Genomic DNA, 27,600 nt, shown 5'->3' on the forward strand with positions numbered 1-27,600 from the left:
TAGATGAACACGTTTTCATATAAGTTTCCGAACTGTGTGCTACATAAAATCAACTACTTTCCCCTCAACACTTAGAGGTAACCTCCACAAAAAGGTTAAAAAGCCAGAAAATTAAGAGCAGCTTACTTTTAGGTATTAAATACTCCGAAACTAGTTAAAAAATAAAGAAACGGATTAAAAGAGGGTTCTCTAAATATTTGATTAAATACCAGTTTGCTAACATCAATTTCAAGTCTGAATTCCAGAAAGGAAGGAAAGTGAAGGAAAAAAGAACTTCAATTCAATAAAAATTCTGTTCCACCAGCTCTGCAAAATTTCACGGCTCATCTGCATTCTCTTAAAGCTTCTTCATTGATGGTACTTATTTAGAAAGGATTAAGAGCCAAGTTTAATACAGAAATTATTTAATTATATCTGTTTAGGACAGATGTATGTGGCCACTTATCCTGGCATCAAAGTAATTAGCATTAAAGATCAAAGGCTACTTGTGTGAATTCAGAATACAAACTTGTTTGGATTCTATGTCATGGAACCACAGAAAGAATCCAGTAAGTCAACTTTCACTGAATTTATTTATGCCTGTCATTTCCTTTGGGGCAAATTCATTTTACAGGCTGCTGGCAAAAGAGACTCAAAACTGGTCAGTTTTTATTGTTTGGTATTAACTCTTTCAGGATCAGCCATAGAGCTATAGCTAATTCAAGGAAGTTGCTGGTTCAGAAGAGAACTTAATTACATTAAGCCAAAGGCATTTATAAAATCAACTGACAGGAAAGAGAGATTAACTGCTATTATGATGTTGCTCCTGAAGCCAGGAACTAGAAAATCCAGATAAATTATGATAATTAGAATACCTCAGAAGAGAAAAGCTACCAGCTACTTTTTGTTCTTTACTAACCTGGCAACAAAATTTCCTTTTCTTTTATTTTCCACTTAAGCTCTTGTGCTACAGTTTTACTGTTATTATAAAGAGAATGCTGTGAACAGTCTGGAGAATGGTTGCATGTGTTTACTCAATTACAACAACTCAGGGATGGCAGGAGATTCCCAAGGGCATCTAATCCAACTATCTATCCAAAGAGAGTGATCCTTTCACCACCATATCTCCATTAAGTAGCCAACGGATGGAACGTTCTCTACCAATTAAAAGTAGCACACTCCATCTTAGAGGACTCTCTTAGAAAGTTTGTACTCAGTGACAAAGTCTGTTTCTCTATTGCTTTTACCTTGTATACCTAAAAGTCATGAAAAACAAATCTAACCTTTCTTTAATATGAAGTCCTTCAAACATCTAAAGAGAGTGACACTCTCCTATCTCCATTCCTTCATATGTTCCTAATAGAAAATACTACTGAGTTCCATGTCTGTTAGGCAAGCCGCAAAAAAATTAATTTATGCATATTTAAAATTATTTTAATTTTTAAAAATAATATTTAAAACTTTGAGTTACCCAAACATATTAGATACCAACTTTAAATTAGTAAGTTGATGCTCAAGCAAAAACTTCCTTATAAATAAATGTGTATGCCTATATTAAATCTCAATAAATTCAGACACAAGACTATTTTTAATACTAAAATTAAATAAATAATTGCCCTTAGTTGTCCCTAATGTAAACTAGTGAAATGTTCACACAAAAGGCTATGTGTTAACTAAAAATTTTAATAAATATTTAAAATACCTTTCTATAAAGTTTTGGGGCTTTGTTATGAAGTTTATTTGAACAGCAGGATGCATTCGAAATTCTCGAGTTATACAGATGAACTCCCTTCTATAACTTTGATAACTTTCAGCCAAAGTCAAACAAAAGAAAAAAAAAATTCAAATCTTCTAAACGAAGACAGAAACTCTGAATTTTAAAGGCATTTAGTATTTGGTCATCTGATTTCTGTAAGATGGAACTGAGATGGACTGCATAATCTATTTCAAGGTCCTCAATTTCAATGTCAGTAGAAGTTATTTATAACATTTCATCTGTAGTTTAGTGGTTCATTAAATCCTCAACTGACTACCTGTCACAGACTGTTTTGAAATGTTAACACCATCTAAATTATACTGACAAAATTATTAAACATTCACACACAATCACTTACCCAAGACTCATGGTATAAAACTGTTAGCAGATAGAGTGCATAATCATAATTCTGTCTCTTTAAAGGGCACCTGTAAGAGAAAGAGAGAGAAGTAGTCAAAATTTTAAAAATTCAATACATAAAATAATTTGCAAAATATACAAACACTAAATACAAAGGATAACTTATATTCAGGTATTCTCTATATTCAGGGAATATCCTACCTTTTATTTCTCTTTGTTTTAATCACTAATGGGAGTTATTTGTATCTGACAATAGTTTTACACTATTTTTTAATATGACTGTGTCCAATCTAAGTGCCCTTCACAATCTTGGGGCTAAGAGTCTGCTGGACAGTGTGATTGTATCTACAGAGTTCATTTTAAAAACAGAGATAGATGGGACGCCTGGGTGGCTCAGTTGGTTAAGCCGCTGCCTTCGGCTTAGGTCATGATTCCAAGGTCCGGGGATCGAGTCCCACATCGGGCTCCTTGCTCGGCGGGGAGCCTGCTTCTCTCGTCGCTGCCTCTGCCTGCCTCTCTGCCTGCTTGTGTGTACCCTCTCTCTCTATCTCTGGCAAATAAATAAATCTTTAAAAATAAATAAATAAATAAATAAATAAAAACAGAGATAGACTAAAGACAGTGGCTAATCAAAACATTCATCCTGATTTCTCCAGAGCCAAGTTTTTAAAAAATGAGCTACACTATTCAATGCTATACTGAAGTTGTTGTATTTAAAACAGAATTAATGACCTAATACTAGATAAAACTTCTATATAAATATGAGATAACAAATTAAGCTTTTAGAAATCATTAATTCCAATTTCTTTAAATATAAAATAAAATCATCATTTGACAGGAGCACATGGGTGGCTCAGTAAGTTAAGCATCTGCCTTTGGCTCAGGTCATGATCCCAGGGTCCTGGGATGGAGTCCCATGTTGGACTGCTGCTCCCCCTGCTTGTACTCACTCTCTCCCTCTTTCTGTCAATTAAATAAATAAAATCTTAAAAAAAAAATCAAAAACCTTCACATGACAAGTGACTTTAACAGTACTCTGTTTATTCTATATATTTAGGTTTAATAGTTCTCTAAATAGTTGCTACCATAAACACACACACACACCCACCAACACTGGAAAACTTAGGGAAAAACTCTGTCAAATACTTACAGAATTTCAAAGAGCAACACTTTAAAAGTAATTTTTTAAGCTGCACAAACTAAAAACTCAACCTTATTTTACATTTTCTAAAGACAGTAAAAAAGAATATTACTAATATATCTCAAATCTATTTTCCCCCATACAATAATACTCTAAAACCAGGGTTCCCAAGTTTTTTCCACCCCACATTATTGCCTTCATTTATATATGCCATACTACTTCTTCTCACCATTAAGAAGAACATAAAACTTAAATGACTTCCAAGAGCTTTGAAACTAGAATGGGAAGGGAGAGAAGATATCTGCCCACTTGCTTTTCTCTAAAGGCAGGTCTTTATATTTTGACATAATTCAGAAACAGCCAAATATGGTAAGATAAAAATAAAATAAGTCAGTTAAGTGTCTGACTCTTGATTTTGCTCAGGTCACGATCTTGGGGTCACAAGATCATGCCCCGTGTTGGGCTCCATGGTGGGCATGGAGCCTGTTTAAGATTCTCTCTCTCCCCCTTTCCTTCTACCCTTCATCGCCTTCCAGAAACAGAAATAAAATAACCCTTTTGTAAAAACATACCAAGAACCCTTCTTCACCTCAAATAACACAATTTATAAATTCATATAAGGTAAATTTAATACTGTTTTTATGAAGCAAATTCACTAAAATTCTTATTTACAAAATTGCCTGGGTAAATTAAATTTCTGTATTTAATCATTTAAATTTTGAACTGAAAGATCTTTGACTTTGTAAAAATCAGTTTAAACCTTAATCACTAGCAAATCACACTTTTGTTCTCTTCTAACATCTTCCCTGAGTCTTATTCACATGGATATATTAGAATCAAGACTGAAAAATAACAATAATAATTTAACTAGGCAGTTAGGCAAGCCTCTCCATGTCCATAAAGAGGACAGCAACAGTAGACTAGTGTGAAGATATTAAACACATGAAATGTAGGTGGCTGGGTGGCTCAGTTGTTAAGTGTTTGCCTTTGGCTCAGGTGATGATCCCAGGGTCCCAGGATCGAGCCCTGCACCAGGCTCCCTACTTGGTGGGAAGCCTGCTTCTCCCTCTTCCACTCCCCCTGCTTGTGTTCCCTCTCTCACTGTGTCTCTCTCTGTCAAATAAATAAAATCTTTAAGAAAAAAAATCAAATAAATAAACACATGAATGGGACAACTTCACTGACCTAATACGTTAGTGTATGTTGATGTAAAAGGCTACCCCGATTTTTTTTTTATTGTTTTAATTTCTTTTCAGTGTACCAGAATTCATTGTTTATGTATACCCCGATTTTCAATGTCATTTCTTAAGGAAAGGACTGCCAGAAGACTGGAAGATAATAAAACAACACAATGACCAATAAAAACAACACAATGACCAATTGGCTGAACTTTTCTTTACCTGTCTGTTTTGATGGTAAGTACATCTGTAGTCTTGCAGTATCGCTCTCCCACAAGTTTAATGAGTTTCTTCTTTGCATGATCATCTAAATTCAAACTGGAAAGTTTAACCTTAAAAATACAAGAAAAAGTTATTTGAAAAGAATTATTTCAGATACTTTGTTTAGTGAAAAGAAAACCCCCAAACCCAGTAACAATATCATTTAATGTTAAACTAACCAAAAAGAAACTTTTGCAACCTGTACCGTTGTCTATGTAGAGTTAGCAAACGGCATGCATTATGAAGCCTGATCTTACTCATGGGGAAAAAAAAAAAGAGGAGGAGGAAACTGTTTTGAGTTGAAAGTTCTGGGCATTAGCACCTTTCCTGTTAGAACCAATAAGTCTCTTAAATAAATGATATTACAGCTTATGAGTAGCACTAAGAATTAAACTCAATTAGTATTAGTAAAGCTGGAATATAAGAATACTGGGATAAAACAAAAATGCTTTAAGATATTTCCACCATGCAATTATGAGACTTTTATCATTGCAACTTGCTTAGGGGTATTTATTTTAAAAGGTACAGGTATCTCATGGAAGATGGTATAGAGCATTCATGAAGGATCAAGACATTTGAAATTCAGCTCAACATTTCTCAAAATGTTAATACTAGTCCCAGAGGCTGTTAAGTAGAATTATTTCTCGGGGCGCCTGGGTGGCTCAGTGGGTTAAAGCCTCTGCCTTCCGCTCAGGTCATGATCCCAGGGTCCTGGGATTGAGCCCCACATCGGGCTCTCTGCTCAGCAGGGAGCCTGCTTCCTCCTCTCTCTCTGCCTGCCTCTCTGCCTACTTGTGTTCTCTGTCTGTTAAATAAATAAATAAAATCTTAAAAAAAAAAAGAATTATTTCTCTAAAAAGGCTATTTTTGTTGAATATATTCAGATAATACAGAGTTAAACTGGGTTCTTTATAGAAGGACTTCTTAGAAGTGGTAATATGCTAATGAGCATTCTGAAATTTCAAGACGCAGGGTTCTTATGTAACAATTTCCAGATTTATCTGACCTCATATTCTATTTTTCAAGGGACAGTTCATGGAATTAGTCTTCCTTAAAACATATTTTGGGAAACACTGGACTACATGAACAGTTTTTAATTTGGAGAGAATTATGGCATGGATTGAAGGTATCTAAAAGAAAACTAGACTTGACATAGAAAAATAGGTTAGATATTAGAATACAGTTAAGTAAGGTAAGCCACACACTGTTTTTCCATGGACGGCATTACGAATAAGAAAAATCCATAACTATATGAAGAGAAAAAAAGGCTCAATAAGATTTTACAATCACATCCACTTCTCGTTAGCTTCAATAACCCTGCACTTCCCTCAAGACATTATAGCAGAAGAGCTTATTTATTTTTCCATTTTTCCCACTAGCCTGCAAACTCTCCAGGGTAAGAACGGTATCAGTCCCATTTTTGGTGATGGCCTAGCACTTAAAGAACATGACATGTATTTATTGAATGAACACATAAATGAAAAAAAGAAAGGATACATGTTTTTTTTAAGCACTGTGAATTTTTATTTGAACTAAGAAAATATAGGAAATAAATAAATAAAAATATACTTTTAAAGAATAAATGCAGGAAAAACATTGACTATTAAATATCAACCTAACAGAATGGTCCTATGTGCAGGCAGTGCAAATTACCACAGTCCCCTGGAAAGAATACGTATCAACAACCAGGTTATCAGCTTGAGGGATAAAAAATATAATTCTGATTATTAACAATAAGAATTACTTAAAAGGAAATAGTGAAATGAATGCACCCCTAATTATTAACATATTTGTACATATGCATGCATACAGATACAGGACAAAGAATAGTTTTTACGTTAGAATAAGAGAATGGAATGATTTTTTTCCTTTTAAAACTCCCTTCAATGTAATCATTTTCAACAATAAATTTTAAAATTTACAATTTAAAAAATTTAAGTGTTCTAGCTTTTTATGTAAGAAGTAGTAAAAAAAAAATGGCACCAATGCTGATTATTGTAACTGCTTTAAAACTTACATTCACATTAACACTTTGAATGTTCAAAAATTATACAGCGTTTATGCCAGAAACTCAAAATATTTTAGAGCTATGTGGTACACTCACGCCACCTGCTAGCACTCAAAGGCACTGCAAAATTGTAGTCATTAAACTAGATGAACAGTCTGACTCTGAAGTTGAGCAGCAATCATTACCATTCTTTTTCCAAAATTCCAAAGAATGCTTGGACTTTTCTTTTGCTACATTTTAAAGCATCAATACTGTATTAACATTATCCCCCAAAACAACACTGACATTTCAAATCATAGGAGATCATGGTTTTATGTATATACTTTCAAATACCCATATTTAAGAGTTACATAAATTGAGAAATAAACCTAATTGTGTTAAGTACCTTCTCTATTTAGAAGCACAGTACGTCAGTTAAAGAACTATAGTTATATACAAAAGACAAGACCTGGGTTTGATTTCTAGATTTGCAACTTTATTTGCTAAGTGACCTTAAATCACTTGATCTTACTGTTTCCTCATTTACAAAACAAAGTACTCACAGGATTTTTGTCAGGAATAAATGAGAATAAATAGAAGAAAGCCATTTTTAAAGAAAAGTCCTACACAAATATTGTTTTTAATTCAGCACTACCTTTATGACTATCAAGAAAAATATGATAGCATCTTTCTTTCTCTGAATTAAAAAATTGGGGTATCTTTTTTTTTTTTAAAGATTTTATTTATTTATTTGACAGAGTGAGAGAGATCACAAGTAGGCAGAGAAGCAGGCAGAGGGAGAGGGGGAAGCAAGCTCCCCACTGAGCAGAGAGCCCGATGCGGGACCTGATCCCAGGACCCTGAGATCATGACCTAAGCCGAAGGCAAAGGCTTTAACCACTGAGCCACCCAGTGGCCCCGAGTATCTCTTAATATAGTACTTTATACTATTTGACTGGCTTCACAATATTACTTTAAATCATGCCAGGCGACACCCGGTTAAATATCTGACTCTTGATTTTGGTCATGATCTTGGGGTTTTGAGATCAAGCCCCACACTGGGCTCTGCACTGGGCAAGAAGACTGCATGGGATTCTCTCTCCCTCCCTCCCTATACCCCCGAAGATAACTCAGGTTCTCTCTCATGTTCTCCCCCCAAAAAATAAATAAAATAAAAAATAAGTCACACAGGAATGCACATGCTTTAGTCCCACTGTTTTACCTACTTTTACCCTTGAACTACATGATACCATTCAGGACACCACCACTGAGCTTCAACTGTCAGTGGGTAGAGTGAAAAGAGTCCGAGAAGGGCAGATGTGAGTTAGGAAAAGAACACAAAGAAGTGATGAAGGTTTCACATGGTGGCCTAAGACAAAAAGGAGACAGGAGGCCTCTGGGTGGCTCAGTGGGTTGGGCCTCTGCTTTTGGCTCAGGTCATGATCTCAGGGTCCTGGGATCAAGCCCCACTTTGGGCTTTCCACTCAGCGGGGAGCCTGCTTCCCCTTTTCTCTCTGCCTGCCTCTCTGCCTACTTGTGATCTCTCTCTCTCTCTCTCTCTCTGTGTCAAATAAATAAATAAATAAAATTTTTTTAAAAAATTAAAAAAAAAAAAGGAGACAAAAGTGGATGGCGGCCTGCTAGGTAAGTGGTATCTTGTGGGATACTTCAAATAATGCAGCTGGATTATTTTTATGTAAAATAAAATAAACAAACAGAACAAGTAGGGAACCGGATGTCTATTCTGGTACTGAAGATTAAGGCCCACAAAAAGTAAGGCAAAATTCTAGATTTCCTGATTCTGAGTTCAGAGATTTTTAAAATCACTTAACATGGAGCTTGACAACAGCTGGTTGTTATTATCATCATTATTATTAAAAAGAGGCAACATTTACTAAATTATTAAAAATATATCAGGTGTTAATTACCCCTAGGTACTTTTTAAAAAAATTTTTAAAAACATTTTTAGGTAATCTCTATACCCAACATGGGGCTCAAACTCACATCCCTGAGATCCAGAGTCACATGCTCCTCTGACTGAACCAGCCAGGCGCCTTACTCCCTAGGTAATTTATATTAACCTGTGGAATGTTGGCCAAGCATAATTTTAAGGTTTCCCCCCCTTTATCTAGATTTTCTAAAATTTATACAGTAAACATGTATTGTCTTTTGTGATTTTAATATTTTCAATTTCTCCAAACATATAAATATAATGCTATGATATTTAAACTATTCTAGGGGGGAAAAAAAGGCTGACGAGCTTTGTAAATTTATTTCATAAAGAAGGCACAATCCTGATACCAAAACCTTTCAAAGAAAGAAAATTACAAATCAAACATTGATGTACCTCTAATAATATTTCTAGAAATTAAAGTTTATCTACTTGTTACCTTATAGTGTAAAAATGGTTGCGAGACTGTCAACATATTTTTGCAGTCCACATGGAATGTTCTTTTTCATTTTTTTTTTAAGATTTTATTTGACAGACAGAGATCACAAGTAGGCAGAGAAGCAGGCAGAGAGAGAGGGGGAAGCAGGCTCCCCGCTGAGCAGAGCCCGATATGGGGCTCGAACCCAGGACCCTGGCATCATGACCTGAGCCAAAGGCAGAGGCTTTAACCCACTGAGCCACCCAGGAGCCCTTTCTTTTTCATTTTTTAAAAAGATTTTATTTATTTGACAAAGAGACAAAGAGAGAAGGGGAGGGAGGGAGAGAGAGAGCACACATGAGCAGGGGGAGGGGTAGAGGGAGAAGCAGGCTCCCAGCTGAGCAAGGAGCCCAAAGTAGGTCTTGATCCCAGAACCCTGTGATCATGACCCTGGCCAAAGGCAGCCGCTTAACTGTCTGAGCCACTTAGGCACCCCAAACATGGACTGTTCTGATTTAAAATACAAACTACATGGAGTACAAAATCTAATTTTTTGAGTGAAAAAAAAGGAGTCTCTACCTTTGTTATGATATGATGAAATGGCACTTTACTGGTGAGGTTTTCCTCCCCAAAATACATACCAGTCTAAGCATGAGAAGAAAATCAAACAAATCTAAAATGAAGTACATTCCACAAAATACATAACTAGTACTTCTCAAAACTGTCAAGGTCACTAAAAACAAGTAAATTCTGAGAAACCACCACAGTCAAGAGGTGCCTAAAGAAATCTGAATAGGGGCACCTGGGTGGCTCAGTCTGTTAAGCATCTGCCTTTGGCTCAGAGCATGATCCCAGGGTCCTGAGACAGAGCCTGGTGTCAACAGGGCTCCCTGCTCAGAGGCAAGCCTGCCTCTCCCTCTCCCATGCCCTCCAACTCATGTTCTGTCTCATGAGTGCTGTTTCTCAAATAAAGAAATAAAATCTTTAAAAAGAAAATCTGAATAAAGTATGAACTTTAATTAATAATGTATCAATATTGGCTCATTGTAATAAATGTACCACAATAGTAAAAATGTTAACAACATAAGAAATTTGGTGTGAAATATAGGAGGATTCTGTGAACTATCCTTGAAAGTTTTCCATAAATCTAAATTTTTTTTAGTTAAAAACAAAAAAACAAAAAACAAAAACCCATCAAGTAACTGCTCTGTGACTGCTGTGTGAGAAAGCTATGCCATGTGGATCAAGACTCTTACCGGAGAAAACAGTGGTTTCAAATACTAACTTGGAAGTTACTACAGCAAGACACTTGGAACTGCAATAGTATGTGACATGCTCTGATGGGTAGGAGCAGGGATTTAATGTTTCTCCAAGCAACAAACGATCCTAAATAAAATGCTAAGAGCAGATCCATAGTAAAGCAAAAGAGTGATGTACTATGAAATAATCAGGGTTCAGAACACTTCAGTAAGTGTAAATACAACAATATAATTCATTACTACATTAATTCAAAGGAGATCATTTCAAAAATGCTATAGGACTAGGACACATCGTTAACATAATAGAGGCTATTATCTCAAACTGAATACCAGTGTATACTTAGAAGCTAAAAGCCAGAGGCACATCCATTGTATAGAACAGCATAAAGGACTACATAAACATTATTTTAGAAGTTTCACCTAATGAAAAAGACAAAAAGAAAAGATAAAAACAAGGTATAGATATTTAAAAAGGAGAATTAAAACCACTCTTATTTATCACTTATTTCCTAAGAAATCTCTGAGAGTAAACAAAAAGCCCAAATATTCAGATTTTGGTCTCTTATTATATATCAGTGTTCAGCCTCAAACACTCTCTTAGCACAGAAAAGACCCTGATTTACGTTATTCTATGTAGCCATTAATAATATATTAAAGAGGGGCATTTGGCTGGCTCAGTCAGTAGAGGATGTGACTCTTGATCTTGGGGTTTTGAGTTCAAGCCCCACCTTGGGTATGGAGATAACTTAAAAATAAAATAAAAAAATAATATTAAGGAGTGATAACTTTGTATGCTAACAGATGGTAACTGCACTTATCATAGTGAGTATTTTATAATGTATATAATCATCACTAGCCTGTACACCTGGTATTAATATAGTAATGTATGTCAACTATACTTCAATAAAAAATTAAAGAATGTTTAATAACCTTGGAAAAATTTTAATTCACATTGTTAAATAAAAAAGAGCAGATAACTAATCAAATATAGTATCATCCTATTAACATACACAAAGGTTGACTATATATATACTAAAATGAATTCCAGTAGTCAAGGTTATTTATAAGTGGTAGAATTAGAGGCAATTTTATTTAATACTTTAAAATTTTCACTGTTTTCCAAATTTTCTACAGTATCAGTTTTCTATATACAAAATGTTATTTTGAATTAATGTATTATAATAATTCTTATTTTTAGAGAAATATTCCTTACCCTTAAGGTTACTACTCGTGCTTTGGGGTTTCGGATAGATGGTCCTGCTGAAACATAATCAGTTGTGTCCACTTCAATGGGAAAATGCTTCTCACATTTTTCATCACTGTCCAGAGCAGCTGGCCACTCAGTGCAGAAATCTGAGAATTAAGAAAAATAATCTCAAGTATAGTTTCGCCAACTACATTCTCGTTGCAATGTGCGCTACCAGACAAAATCAAATCACTGAGGGAGATGACTCTCGAGCTACATGGAATGAAAGAGCAGACTCTCTTCTGCACCTCACAAACACATCATCATCCTTCACCCCTTTTCTTCTCAGATGAATCCTAGTTAGGGAATGTGATTAAATGAATGACTCAGATAACTTGGGTCTGGTGAGGAGCAGTAAGCTTGGTTAAAAGGAAGCTATGACTTGATAGAAGCTTATTATAGTTTTGCACATACCCAGTTATGGGGCAGTTTAATCCCCCCTCACTCACCAACTAAAAGCAAACAGTTCATAGTGCTCAGAGTGTTAACTATTTTTGAGAAAAGCAACAGTTAATAGTAATTCATTCCCAAATGAAAGTTACTGAAGTTCTGAGGGAAGTGAAAAAGGCTCTGAAAGAGCTCTTAGAAGAGAGATATGGTCTCCATTCTCTCAGAAACTGAGCTGAATAGGGCCTCAAACTGAACAGGTACAGTCTAGGGCATTATTAAATAGATCCTTACAGTAACTCATGTTTCCTCTAGGTGACTTCTGTGCCAATGAAGCTAAATGGAAAAAGGAACAGACTTGTCCTCAGATTCAGGCAACACAACTAGCCTAAAGGGGAGATGGGACTGGCTGTGAGAAGTGGGCCACAATGGGAAGTTTCAAGCACTGTGACAAAAATGTGGTGCACCATCTATCTCCACAGCACAGATCTCCACAGCACATACAAACTCAGGCCTTCAGTGGAGGGGTGGGGAATAGGCGAGAGGGGGCTGAAAAGAAAAAAGAGCTCCCGGCATGTCCTATAGCTATCTGTATTGAGGGACTCCATAAGAAGGTAGCTGATTTCATTTTGCCCTATTCCTATAAAGTTAGTGAGGTAGAGGGCTCTCAGCTTGAGATGTACTTCTGGCACTATCAGCCTCCCCTCCATGGAAATTTCACTGCATTCTAAGAATCTTCATTCATTCGAAGAATACCTAAAAGTAATTGGTTTCTTAGGTCAAACCTATTAAATCTCAGGGGGTCTGTGCTTTCTCCAAAAAGCATGACTGCAGGAGAGGCTGGTCACAAGCACAGGCATATGTGGGAACCCTTCCACGTGATGATTTAAGGGACAGTGAAAGGTACTTTGTCAATAACATTTCCTATAGTTAACAATTTTCTTTCTTTTTTTTTTTTAAGATTTTATTTATTTATTTGACAGACAGAGATCACAAGTAGGCAGAGAGGCAGGCAGAGAGAGAGGAAGGGAAGCAGGCTCCCTGCTGAGCAGAGAGCCCGATGTGGGGCTCGATCCCAGAACCGTGGATCATGACCTGAGCCGAAGGCAGAGGCTTTACCCTAGTTAACAATTTTCTTATAGTAGGTACTATATTTAGCTCCCTTTATAGGCTTTAATACCAGTCAGCAAAATGCCACAAAGACTCTCCAAGATTTATAACTAAATATATGGTAACAAATTAAGTATAGCTCACACCATTCCCTGAACACGCTGCTTAAGAGAGCAATACTCACACACTTGAGGGGAAAGAAGTAGCTCCACAATTCTGACATTTAAATAAAATGGAAAGAGCATGATTACTGAAGTTAAATTTTATTCCCATCATGGAACAATTCCAATATCCTGCACTCTAAGATGCCACACTGCCAAGCACTTTATAAGAGACTAGTTTGGAGAATTTTATGAGTTCTTGGGTTTGTACTGACTCTTTTATTTTTTATAACTTTGAATAAGTCATTTCAATAACCAGATGATAATTACAACTTTTAAATTACCGGATTATATGTCTAAAAAATACAGCCAACTGGAAAGTACATAATAGACCCCTATTCATCTGATAGGTAGAGCAATAGACTAGACTTCGAAAGACCTTGGTTTTTACTTAACTTCTACCACTGATTATTAAAGTTTGGGTAAATTACCTAACTTTCCTGTGCTTCAGATTTTCCACTTGCAAGTTAGATATAAAATCTGAACTGACCTACTTTAAAAGAAAATTGAGAAGAAATATTTTAAAAGCTTTTGAGTTATTTGGAAGATACAAGCTAAATCTAGAAGCTGGCAAAAGTGTAAAGACAAAATCAAAGAAAGATTAAACACTTAAACACTTAAAATATAATGCAACTCTTCTGAATGTGCTATATGAAAACCATTCATTTAAGAATTATGTATTTTAGAAGTACCTCATTTAAAAACCCATTTCTAGATTATAAATGCACATTCCAAAATAATGTTTAAAAAGGAAAAAAATGAGGTTTATCACAGTGCAGAACATTCCTTAACTGGCTTCACAAAGGATCAAAAAGTGCTACATGGTTTGTGCCAAACAAGGAACAAATCTGGAATAATGATCAGTGACAGTCTATCACTAGGCACCAATATAAACAGAAACATACTAAAAGGATAGAAATGCATTCTACTATCCCAAAAAGACCACATACATGAAAGAAGATAGGAGAAACTGTTCTTCCTTCATGTAAGAGTAAAGTCATTCTTCCTACTTTTTGACTTATTTCTTCCTTACATTTCTCAATAAAAGGCCCTTCCAAAAGCTCAAAATTATATCATAATCATGATCACTATACTATTTCTCCTTCCAGCATTATCAGGTTGCCTGTGAAGAGCTTTTACATTTCATTTCTTTTCTGAAAAGCCTTAACAAGTGTACTGAGCATTTATATATCTCCTTTTCAATTAGCATGAAGAATTCATTCAAAGGTACTAACTCTTGAATTAAACTACACAACCAATTGCTAACAGCTGTGAACCTAAAACAATTCCAACGTCCTTCTGTATGTAGTCCAATGCAAATGAGATGAGAAATTGAGCCTATGTATATATGAAAACATGCATAAAACTATGAAAAAAAAAATTCTTTGCCTTTACCTCCGTGCATGTGGGAAGGAAAAAGAATAAGTGAGTGAGGGCTATCTGGGTGGTGCAGTCAGTTAAGCCGACTCTTGGTTTGGTTCAGGTCACGATCTCAAAATCATGAGACTGAGTCCCCTGTGAGGCTCTGTACTCAGCAAGGAGTCTGCTTCACATTCTTTTTTTTTTAAAGATTATTTATTTATTTATTTATTTATTTATTTGACAGACAGAGATCACAAGTAGGCAGAGAAGCAGGCAGAGAGGAGGAAGCAGGCTCCCTGCTGAGCAGAGAGCCCGATGTGGGGCTCAATCCCAGGACCCTGGGATCATGACCTGAGCCAAAGGCAGAGGCTTTAACCTACTGAGCCACCCAGGTGACCTCTGCTTCAGATTCTCTTTCCCTCTTCCTTTCTCCCTCCCCTCTACATGCTCTCTCTGCTTATATCTAGGAATCAATAAATATTGTTCAAATTCAATAAATTTAGAACTGGCAATATAATCATGGTCTGGTGATTACTTCCATTTTACGTATGTATAACGAAAAATATATACTAACATAACTATACATATATAAAATATATAGAGAAAGAATATATAATAAATACTGTATAGAAAGAGACTATGTGGGGCACCTGGGTGGCTCAGTGGGTTAAGCCTCTGCCTTCAGCTGGGGTCACGATCTCAGGGTCCTGGGATCGAGCCCCGTATCGGCTCTCTGCTCAGCGGGGAGCCTGCTTTCTCCTCTCTCTTTGCCTGCCTCTCTGCCTATGATCTGTCAAATACATACATACATACATACATACATAAATATGAGACTATGTGTAAAAATAAGCAAATATACTCTCAGCAAGTAATTATCAGACCTAAACAATGACTAAAAGAGAACACTTCTAAAATGAGGGGCTGAGGGGAAAGGAGAAATAAAAGTCTACTGCTTTTCATCATCAGTTTTTCTGCTACTTGATGTTACCACATCTATGTATCACTATGAAGTTCTTATTTTAAACAATTTCTTCAAGATAACTCTCTGCAAAGTATCCCATTACTGACTCTACTAACTATTGACTTGGCATCTTTCTACATTATCTTCAGTTTGGATTATACTGACTTCTATCTATAGGCAACACTCTGCAATATTTTCTTCCATCACTTTATGTATGTGCTATCTATAATGCAACAATTAAGTCCCTAGTCTACCTGAACAAGGACTACAATTTCCGGTTCTATTTATTATTCATAGCCACTTGCAGAGTAGTCTGCAAAAAAAAAAAAAAAAAAAAAAAAAAGAACTTGCAGATTTGACATCTTAACAATTCACTGAAAACTTAAAAATTTTTCTTAAAAAAGGAGAAACCAGCAATGAATATAAGACAATTTAATACAATAAAAATGAGGTTTTGTTCTTCCATTTTTATTGAGATATAGTTGACATAAAACATTGTGTAAGTTTAAGGTACATGATATATTGACTAGATGCACTTAATATATGTTGCAACATGATTACATTCACAACACTAACACAGTGTCACGTAATTACCATTTCTTCTTGTGTTAAGAATATTTATGATCTGCTCTCAGCAAATTCCAGGTAGAGAACACAGTATTAATAACTATAATCACTATTCTGTATGTTAGATTCCCAGAACTTATCATAAAACTGGAAGTTTGTATTCTTTGACCAACATCTCCCTCCCCCACGCAGCCCCTACTATTCTGAGTTCAGCCTTTTCAAATTTCACATATAAGTGAAATAATAATCCAATTGTTTTTCTCTGTCTTATTTCATTTAGTACAATGCCCTCAAGGCCATCTATGTTGTGACAGATGGCAGGATGTCCTTCCTTCTCATAACTAAATAATATCAAACACACACCCCACTTTTTTTTTAAGGTTTTAATTTATTTATTTGACAGAAAGAGAGACTGAGAGAGGGAACACAAGCAGAGGAAGTGGGGGAGGGAGAAGCAGGCTTCCCACTGTTCAGTCCCAAGACCCTAAGACCATAACCTGAGCTGAAGGCAGACGCTTAATGACTGAGCTACCCAGGCACTCCCCACTTAGGTTGTTTCCATTTTTTGGTTGTGGTAAATAATGCTGCAGTGAACAGAAGAGTACAGATATCTCTTCAATACCATGTTTCCTTTTCTTTTGAAAAAAAAAAAAAATATATATATATATATATATACATATATATACACATACACACACACACATACATACATATATATATCCAGAAGTGTGATTGCTGGATCACATGGGAGTTCTGATTTTTCAAGGAACCTCCATACTATATTCCATACTGGCTATATCAATTTACATCCCTAGCCATCAGTACAATAGGGTTTCCCTTTTTTCCACACCTTCACCAACATTTGGTATCCCTTGCCTTCTGGGTGGTAACTATTTCTAGCAGGTGAGAGGCAACAGCTCCTTGTGGCTTCGATTTGCACTAATCTTTCCACAATTAGTTATACTGAGCATCTTTTCACTTGTCCACTGATGATTTGTATGTCTTCCTTGGAAAGACATCTATTCAGGTTCTCTGCCCATTTTTTAATCAAATTATTTGGGATATTTTGGTGTTGAGTTGTGTAAGTTTTTTATATATTTTATATAACCCTTATTAGATATATCACTTGCAAATACCTTCTCCCATTCAGTAGGTTGCCTTTTCATTTTGTTGATGATTTCCTTCATTGCGCAAAAGCTTTTTATTTTGGTGGTCTCAAAAGTTTATTTCTGCTTTTATTTCCCTTCCCAAGGAGACATATCAAGAAAAATAGTGCTAAGATCAATGTCGAAGAAATGCCCATGTTTTCCTTAAGCAGTTTTATGATTTCAGGTCCACATTTATGACTTTAATCCATTCTGAGTTTATTTTTGTGTGTGACTTAAGCCAGTGGTCCAGTTTCATTCTTTTGTATACAGTTGTCCCATTTTCCCAGCATCATTTATTAGAGACTGTCTTTTCCCCATTGCATATTCTTGCCTCCTTTGTCACAGCTGAATTTACCATATAAGCACGGGCTTATTTCTGGACTCTCTATCCTGTTCCATTGATCTATATGTCTACTTTTGTCCTGATATCATACTGTTTTGATTACTGTAGCTTATTGTATATCTTGAAATCTGAGACTGTGATATCTTCACCTTTGGTCTTGCTCAAGACTCTTTTGGTTATTCAGGGACTTTTGTGGGTCCATACAAATTTTAGGATGCTTCCTTCTAGTTCTGTGAAAAATGCTGTTGGTATTTTATAGGGATTATATTCAATCTGTACTTTGTTTTGGGTAGTATGAACACTTTAACAATATTAGTTCTTCCAATCCTCTATTTATTTTTAAATTGAGTTGTCTGGGATTTTTTATTATTATTATACAATTAGTTATTATTATACAATTTTATTATTATTGAGTTGTATGAATTCTTTATATATTTTGGATATTAACCTCTGACCCGAAGTTTGCAAATATTTGCCCCCATTCTGTAGACTGCCCTTTCCTTTTGTCAATGGTTTTCTTTGCTGTGCTATAGCTTTATAGTTTGGTATAGTCCCACCTGTTTATTTTTGCTTTTGTTGCCTTTGCTATTGGTATCGAATCCAAAAATCATTGCCAAAACTCACGTCAAAGAGCTTACTGCCTATGTTTTCTTCTAATTTTGTTTTGTTAATGTGATACATCATTCTGACTGATTTTTATGTTGGACCATATTTGCATTCCTGAAATAAATACCATTTGATCTGACATGATCCTTTTAATGTACTGTTGAATTTGATTAAGTAATATTTTGTTGAAGATTTTCTGGGTTTTTCTTTATTGTAATAGAGTTCTAGTTTTATACCACTGTGATCAGAAAGGGTGCCTGATATGACTTCAGTATTTTAAAATTTGTTGAGACTTGTCTTTTGGTCTAACATATGATCTGTTCTGGAGAACGTTTCATATGTGCTTGAGAAGAATCTGTATTCTGCTTCTTTTGGATGCAACGTTCAGTAAACATCTGCTAAACCCATCCAGTCTAACATATAGTTTATATTCAGTGTTTCCTTACTGATTTTCTGACTGATCCATTTATTGTTGGAAATGGTATACTGAAGTCTCCTATTGCTATACTGCCATCTGTTTCTCCCTTCAGTTCTGTTAATATGTGCTTTATATACTTAGGTATTCCTATCTTAGGTGCATAAACTAAGATGCGTAAATTTAGGTGCATAAACAAATGTTATATCTTCTTGATGAACTGACCCCTTTATCATTAGAAATGAAATTTTTATGTTCAAAGTTATTGTTAAGTTCATATACTGAAACAATCACTTACCTTTAAGAGCTTCACAGTGCTTTTTAATTGCTACAGGAGTTAAATGCAGAAAATTGGGAATCTAAAATAGAGAAATTTAAAGGATAAATTCACCTACTACCTGAAAAACATAAAAAAAAAATTTCATAAAACTAAATCCTAAGCACAACAAACCTTGTAATAAATAAAATCTAGTTTTTACAATATTAATTCTATGTCACATGTGTTATGAATTCAATAAATGAATTCTGGGAAATATAGATTCATGACGTATCTTATGATGACTGGCCGTTGTGGGGGAAAAAAATGCTGTTTTTAAAGTACTCTTCCTGCCAAAAATCTACAGGTACACATATTTTAGTTATAAAACTAAAAGCACTCAAGGACACAGATTATTGTTTAATCATCTTAATTTCCTTGGAATATAAAAAGACATACAAATTATTCAAGGTTCTACAGTCTTAACACTTTGGTTAACATCCTTCTAGACATCTCTTTAAAAAACAGATACATGTATATGACTTTACATAAATGGATTCATACTGTTCTAGAAACTGCTTTTTAAAGATTTACTTATTTGAGACAGAGAGAACGTGCACATGTGTGCACACAGCTGGGAGGGGCAGAGGGAGAGGGAGAAAGAATCTCAAGCAGACTCCACATTGAGTGTGAAGCCCAATGTGGGGCTCGATCTCACGACCTTGAAATCATGACCTCACCCAAAATCAGGAGTCACTCAACCACTGTGCTATCCAGACACCCCTAAACTAAGTTCCCTTCTTTCATTTAAAGAAATGATAAATTTCTTCAATGTTTGTTTTCTTTTATCCCTTGAAACATTCAGATTTCCAAATTTCATTTACCCCTCTCTAGCAGCAGTCAACTCCTTCTCCATATTACCATCTCATTTTTTAACCACCATCTTTTAGCAATTTTTTTTTTGTTTTTCGGTTTTTCAATACTGAACATATATATATGCGATGTATATAAAAGTAGCATATAAAAGTAGCATACATATGCTAAGTGAAGTAAGTCAGAAAAAGACAAATACCATATGATTTCACTTACATGTGGAATCTAAAAACATAATGAACAAAAAGCAGAAACAGATCCATAAATTCAGAGAACAAACTGGTGGCTGATTGCTAGAGGGGAAGGGACATGGAGGGATGGAAGAAATGGGTGAAGAGGAGTGGGAGATAAAGGCTTCCAGTTATGGAGTAAGTAAATCATAGGGACAAAAGGTAGAGCATAGAAAATATAGTCAATGATATTGTAATAGGGCTGTATGGTGATAGATGCTAGCTACATTTGTAGTGAGCACCGTATAGCACAAAAACTTGTGAAATCACTACATTGTATACCTGAAACTAATGTAAAATTGTGTGTTAACTATACTTCCAATTAAAAAAAAGAAGGAAAAGATTCTCATATAGTGGAAAACACAGTTTATGACAATTTTACCGTATATAACACGAACCATCTAAGATATGCCTTCTCAGGCAAAACATATTCGTATTTTCTTTAAAAAGGTTATAGTTCATGGCACCTGGGTGGCTCAGTTGGTTAAGTGTGTGTGTTCAGCTCAGGTCATCCTGGGATCGAGCCCTGCACTGGGCTCCCTGCTCGGTGGGGAGTCTTCTTTTCCTTCTGCTCCTCCCCTCCCCCTGCTCATACTCCCACGTGTTCATGCTCTCTCTCTCTCTTGCAAAAATAAATAAATAAAATCTTCAAAAAAAGGCTTATAGTTCATAAATCATTATAGATGCTACCAACTGAAGCATTGAATATGACATATTTTGCTTCACGAAATAAAGAAGTTGAAGGACTATAACAATATTAAATGATATTCTACTTTTCTGGGCAGAAAGTTTTAGAATCTCTTTTTTAAAAGTAGATTTCAAGGGTGCCTGGGTGGCTCCATGGGTTAAGCCGCTGCCGTCAGCTTGGCTCATGATCTCAGGGTTCTGGGACTGAGCCCTGCATTGGGCTCTCTGCTCGGCGGAGAGCCTGCTTTCCCCTCTGTCTCTGCCTGCCTCTCTGCCTACTTGTGCTCTCTCTCTCTGTGTCAAAAATAAATAAAAATCTTTAAAAGTAGATTTCAGGGACACCTCAGTGGCTCAGCTGTTTAGGCACCTGTGTTCGGCTAAGGTCATGATCCCCGTGATCAAGCCCTGCACCCTCTGCCTCTTCCCCCGTTGGTGTTCTCTTGTGTGCATGGTTCCTCACCCTCTCTCTCTCAAATAAATACATAAAATCTTACCAAAAAAAAAAGTAAATTTCAGTTACAATTCTCAATCTCAAATTAGGTTATTTCATTTTTCTGAGTTCCACTCGAAAGATATAGGTAGAAAAAATACAATAGAAAAGAAAAGGCCAGAAAGGAAGCCATAGGATCAACTGGTTATATTCTTAAATGCTCAGGACTCTTTGAGTCTTCTCTACCATGGACAATCAGAATGTATCATCCATTATTACCTGAAAAAAAGTTTAAACTAAAATACAATACCTCCTGCTACATACTGAACCCTCAAGTACAAGGCAGGGTAGGAGTGGGAAGAGGACCAGCATTTCTTTAGAAATAATTCTTAGCCAATGAATCAACAATTTACCTTACCTTTAATAGTTCTAGATTTCCCTCCTTTGCCATGGGCACCCCCCTTTTTACTGGATAGCCCATTCGAATTGGAAGAGGTACAGCAGAAGGTTTAAATGGTGCTGCAACAGGATAAACACTAGGCCAATCTTGGTCAACAGTCATTTTCTCTGTCCTAGGAGGTAGTGCCTATAGAACATAAAATGGTTTAGTATTTTAAATATGAATATGATCTTTAATTTAAAAGCAAAAAAACCTACAAAAAAAGAAACACAAGCAGAATTGCAACTGATGTAAAATCTGACCTCTTATAAAGCTGCCGCTATTCAAATGAAAAACACCAAATCTACCTAATATTTTTGCACTGTTTCTGCAAAGCTTCTGGTAAGGATCTTCTTTAATAGCACACTTCCTTCACTAAAAATTTCTGTGGATTTAGACTTTTAGCAAATTTTTTACATCTTGTTGAAGAGTAACAATGTATTTTGAAATACAGATCTTCCTCAACTTACGATGGGTTTACTGGACACTCAGTGTTTAAGTTGAAAACACCATAAGTTAAAAACGCTTTTAATACACCTAACCTACCAAACAGCATACCTTAGCCTAGCCTGCCTTAAATGTGCTCAGAACACTTACATTAGCTTACATTTGGGCAATATCTTCTAAAACAAAGCCTATTTTATAATAAAGTGTTGAATATGTCATATAATTTATTGAATACTGTACTGAAAGTTACAAAAAAAAAAAGAATAGTTATAAGGTACAGACTGGTTGTTAAGTATATTGGTTATTTATCCTCATGACTCTGTGGCTATACCTGACACTGCCCAGCATCGCACAAGCTCATACCGCATAATGCTAGCCTAGGAAATGATCAAAATTCAAATTCCTAGAACAGTTTCTACTGAATGTGTACTGCTTTCTCACCACTATAAAGTTGAAAAATTATAAGCTGAACCAGTGTAAGAGGGTGAATGTTTCCCAAGTTAAAACAGTTTTCAGAACTTTATTGATGGAAGTCAGTACAGGAGAAGACACTGAAAACTGAGAACTAGAAGAAATAAGAAATAAATAATATGAACTTGGAAATAAGTAAGTAGGTTAAACTAACTGGATACATATATAATGAGAGATTATATGTCTCCTAGTTTCAGAGAACAGCTATGTGACAGTTTAGTCAATCACATTAACATACACGTATTTTTTAAAAAACTATATTCATTAGAAGGGGACGGCTGGCATATAAAAGTAGGGTTTTAAAGAAGCAAAATCTGGCAATGCCCAATAATGCAATACCAAAACTAGGGTAGTGTACGCCTTGGAAGAAGGTAATATTCCTGTGAAAATAACTACTCTAGATAATTATAATTTGGTACCATTTAACTTCCATCTAATAATTTGTCTCTGTTCTGACTCCATCCTCAACAAGTGACCTTAGGATTCGGATTCTTTTATAGACTTGCCTACAGGGTAAGACCAAACTGGTGAGATTAATACACACATCCCAGGCTTCATAATTATTAAAAGCACCATCAAAAATAATTCTATATTCTAGTTTATATACCTATTTCCCAGGAATATGTGAGTCTATTTCTCAAAGATGATCCATTTCTTGGGGTACTGACAAAAACCAGTCAAAGAATAGAGCCAAAGCTCTGGCAGTCACCAAGTACGCATCCCCTTGTGAAGCCTTCTCGGGCAGCATTCTTCTGCCTGATCATCAATATCTGCCTCACTTTAGAACTTCAGAGATCATAAAGATAATATGTAGTAGAGCACATTAATTGTTTACCTTTCTTCTCAGTGGTCTTTCATATCTGGGTGTTCTGCCTGCTGTACCTAAAAGACAACACAGTAGTTACAGAGAACTGAATATGTACAGTTGTTCAACAGTGATCATGATCCCCAAACTCTGAGATTATTTCAGGTATTCATGAAAATGAAACAATAATCCATTTTCTGTAAGCTCTGGGACTAAATTATCTTAATGAAAAGTCAGAAATAGTTAAGAAAAGTCCAGTTACTATTTTTTTAAGATTTTATTTATTTGACAGAAATCACAAGTAGGCAGAGAGGCAGGCAGAGAGAGAGGGAGAAAGCAGGCTCCCTGCTGAGCAGAGAGCCCGATGTGGGGCTCGATCCCAGGACCCTGAGATCAGGACCTGAGCGGAAGGCAGAGGCGTAACCCACTGAGTCACCCAGGTGCCCCAAAGTCCAGTTATTTAAATAAAAAATGTATTGTGACTGATGATATAGTGAATTAATCACCTAAAGAAATATTTTTAATAAATGTTAAGGTTCATAATCAAACTCACTTTCCCAATTAAAATATCTAGTTAGAAATAAGAACTTTACATCTTTAAAGATATTTGAATGGAAATGTTTTAACTATAAATATACTTGCTCATATTTGGCATTATTTGGTTCCACAAAAAAAAAAAAAAAAAAAAAAAACACCTTTGTTTTTCCTTCTGTATTGCATATTAGAACATATTAGCCAATGTTACAGTAATGCCAGTAAAAACAAAAATCATGGCCATTCCTAATAAATCATATAACTACAGAAGACAGTAAGTTATTTACATATAATATATAGCTTTCGTCTCTCTAAATGTTCTGCTTCATCACAGCATACAGTGCTATAATTATGCAGCACTTTCACATGCCAGGCACTATGCTACATGCTTTTCATTATCTCACTTAATCTTATTGTTCACAATAACTGGAAGTACTATTATTATCCTTAGAGGTCATTTAGAGCCGAGAAAAAGAGTTAGGGTGACAACAGGATTGCATATAGGACTCTCCACACTCTGAACCACTTCTATCTCTAGCTTTATCTCCCTTCACAAGGTCCCACAGCTAAACTAAACTTCCAGTACCAGAGCCTGTGGACTTTCTCCAAACTTACTGGCCCCTCTGCCTGGAATGTGCATCCCTTCCACCTGTCTGGCTTCTGTCCCCTTCTGCCTCCCCATCCCATTTCTTTATCTGACAAATTTTTATTCATCCCTTGATAGTAATTCATTTATTCACTCAATCATTTGAGTGATATTGTATACCAGAAACGGAGAAGGCAGCAATGAGCAAAAGAAACACAGACCTTGCTTTCACAGAATGTGGTCTGTCAAATAAGATATTTAACAAGTGATTTCAATAAATAGTCATACTATTAAGGGCAACATATAGCAGAAGACAAAACTTAGTTAGTTGGAGAGAACTGCCCTAAAGAGCTGGATTTTAAGCCTAAACCTTAAGGATGAGCAAGAGGTAGCGCTGGGAACAGGCAAGTGAGAAAGTTTCTACACAGAAAAGGAAATGTAAAATCAATGGGAATAGTTCAAGATAGCTGAAATTTAAGACTAGAACAGAAAGGACATTAAGAAAAGAAGTTGGAAATATTTAATAAGCACCTCAACTACAATACATCATTAAGAGAGCTCTTAATGTTCTTCTTCCAGACTTCCTGACCCCTGTAAATGATACTGCCAATAATCCGATCACTCAGGATAAGAATCTAACCTCCTTCCCGAGACTTATTCTTATGCCCCATATCAAATCCATCAGTTAAGTCCTCCTAGCCGTTCCACTTTTAGCCCACTAAAGTTGGTTCTTCACACAGTGATTTTTAAAAAATATTTTATTTATTTACCTGACAGAGAGAGAGAGAGAGAGAGAGAGCGGCCAAGCAGGGGGAGCAGTGGGCAGAGGGAGAAGTAGGTTCCCCACCAAGCAGGGAGCCTGATGCGGGGCTTGATCCCAGGACCCCAGGATCATGACACAAGTCAAAGAAGGCAGATGCTTAACTGACTGAGCCACCCAGGTGCCCCAGGGGTCAGTGATCTTCTAAAAGTATAAATCAGGGGTGCCTGAATGGCTCAGCTGGTTAAGCATCTGACTCTTGATTTCGGCTCAGGTCATGATCTCAGGGTCATGAGATCAATCTCTGCGTCAGGCTCCACATTCAGCAGTCGGCTTGTCCTTCTCCCTCTGCTCCTCCTCTCCTGAAATAAATAATTATATCACTTCCATGTTCAAAACCCTCCAGTATAATCCCAAACTTAAAATAAAATCCTAAAAGCCGTGCAAGATCAGATCATTACTTATCTTTCTAACATCTTTTTTTGTTTTTTAAAGATTTTATTTATTTATTTGACAGACAGAGATCACAAGTAGGCAAAGAGAGAGGAGGAAGCAGGCTCCCTGCCAAGCAGAGAGCCTGATGCAGTACTCGATCCCAGGACCCTGAGATCATGACCTAAGCCGAAGGCAGAGGCTCAACCCACTGAGCCACCCAGGCGCCCTCTTTCTGACATCTTAAGACTACCACTTACCTATGTTCATTTACCTCATTGACTTTCTTTCTCTTCCTTGATCACACCCCTAAGCTTGTTCTCAATTCCTGGCTTTTGCACTTGCAGATCCCTATGTCAACAATGCTATTCCCCCCGGATCTTGGCATGATACCATGCCATGAGCTCTGCTCAAATGTCACTTCCTCAAGGAGGTCTTTCCTAACTACTCAAATTTTATCTACCCTATAGCCAGTACTCCTCCAGTCTATCATTTTCAATACTCTGCTTTATTTTCCTTCAAAGCCCTAATCACCACCTGACATTGTACTGACATTGTTTTGTTTATAGTCTGACTTACCCAAAACAATATAAACTTCATGAGGTGAGAGACCTTGCTATATCCCATTATCGAGAACACTACCCAGCACACAGTAGGAGTTAAGTATTTACAGAATGAATAAAAAACTTACAAGACACAATCATTAAGACAATAAAGGGCCACTCTGACAAGTTAAGGAATTTATCCTATCTTAAAGCAATGAGGAATCATTCACAGATTTTGAACAAGGGAGTGGCAAGGTAAGATTCGCTTTTTGAATATTTGACTCTATCGCTTATCAGCCTTTTGGCTAAGATCAAGTGTGAATACTTCACTCTAGTTATGAGAATTCAAGGTAGGAGAGCATGAGCAGAAATAGGGGCCAGTAAAGAAACTACTGTAGAAGTGAGAGATGGTGGCCTAGACTGAACTCGTGGTAATACAAAGATTAGCGATTGTACAGACGGTAGCTTGGACAGCACCTGGTGAATGACTGGACACGCCCCCTCTTTGACAAAGCTTTTCCCAATTCCCTCCCGAGGGCTCTTCCTCAATGCCCGTTACTCTATTCGCGCTTCCATTACAGCACCTCACACTGCATATAGTGTGACTCCGTTAACAGATCTGTCTTTTTCCACAGATTCTTCCAAGTAAGAACAAGTGTCTTGAATGAAGGTCATCTCAATGATGTCTGTTGAATGAAGGTCATCCCATTTGGTGGCCTACCTAGGGCTGGAATTCAGAGCGGCAATTTATCCCACGAGAGCTGTATGCTTCTCTTAACGTTCGAGAAAACTCATGGTTCAGCACTGCCCAACAAACATCACCCGGCACCAGTACCTAGCGTGACCCTGTGCCAGTGGCCGCGCAAAGGGAGGACCAGAAAGCGCGGGTCACTGTAAGGGGCTAGGGGCAGAAAGCTCGCAACGTCCAGCCCATCCAGAAGCAGAAATCAGCGACTAAAAATCCGATGACAGGGGTACAGAAAAGAGACCCACACCTGCGGCTTTGCTACCGGGAGCAAAGGACGTACCGGCTTCCCCAAGGCGGTGCGGACTCTGCCACCGCGGCGGCTAGCATGGATTCGGTGTTCCGCCCTCTCACCTCCCGCAAAGCCCGGAGGGGATGCGACAGACACTCACGCGGGCTTGGTATCGCGGAGCGGGTGGCCGGAGACACGGAGGTACAGAAAGCACGCAGGGTCCTGGTCCCCGGCTGCAGGGTCAGCCACGCGGAGAGCGCGGCAGCCGCCATGGTCACGAGGACGGCAAGCCGGATGGGACACGCGCAGTCGAGAGTCAAGGGGCGGCTCTGAGGCCGCTACTGCGCAGGTTCGCCCCGCCTTGCCCCGCCCCTACGGGGGAAAAACAGGAAATAGGCGGGCCTGCAAAGTCCGCTTGGAGTCAAATGTGCAAGAAGATAGCCCCCAAATAGGAAAAACTAATAGAAGAAAACAAAAAGATAACAAAAATTTTTAATACATACATACATACATACATACATACATACATACA

General features: G+C 36.8%; 1 protein-coding gene across 4 annotated transcripts in view; it reads right to left on the reverse strand.

Annotated features, from left to right (window-relative positions):
• MRPS35 (mitochondrial ribosomal protein S35) overlaps positions 1 to 27,396 on the reverse strand; it is a 44,275-nt gene extending 16,879 nt beyond the window's left edge. Inside the window, exons 1-7 of one of the 4 annotated variants that reach the window (XM_032347583.1) lie at positions 27,229 to 27,396; positions 23,265 to 23,311; positions 21,491 to 21,658; positions 18,895 to 18,955; positions 11,504 to 11,643; positions 4,637 to 4,746; positions 2,094 to 2,163 (exon numbers count right to left, since the gene is read on the reverse strand). In XM_032347583.1, coding sequence (XP_032203474.1) covers positions 2,094 to 2,163; positions 4,637 to 4,746; positions 11,504 to 11,643; positions 18,895 to 18,955; positions 21,491 to 21,658; positions 23,265 to 23,311; positions 27,229 to 27,340 — 708 coding nt within the window. In that variant the 5' untranslated portion in view covers positions 27,341 to 27,396. Of the gene's footprint in view, positions 1 to 2,093; positions 2,164 to 4,636; positions 4,747 to 11,503; positions 11,644 to 18,894; positions 18,956 to 21,490; positions 21,659 to 23,264; positions 23,312 to 25,279; positions 25,402 to 27,119 lie in introns of those variants that run through there. The other 3 variants (XM_032347586.1, XM_032347585.1, XM_032347587.1) reach the window with 3 other exon arrangements.
• Between the last annotated feature and the right edge of the window lie 204 nt (positions 27,397 to 27,600).

This window comes from Mustela erminea, chromosome 6, assembly GCF_009829155.1.
Source record: "Mustela erminea isolate mMusErm1 chromosome 6, mMusErm1.Pri, whole genome shotgun sequence".
NCBI lineage: Eukaryota > Metazoa > Chordata > Mammalia > Carnivora > Mustelidae > Mustela > Mustela erminea.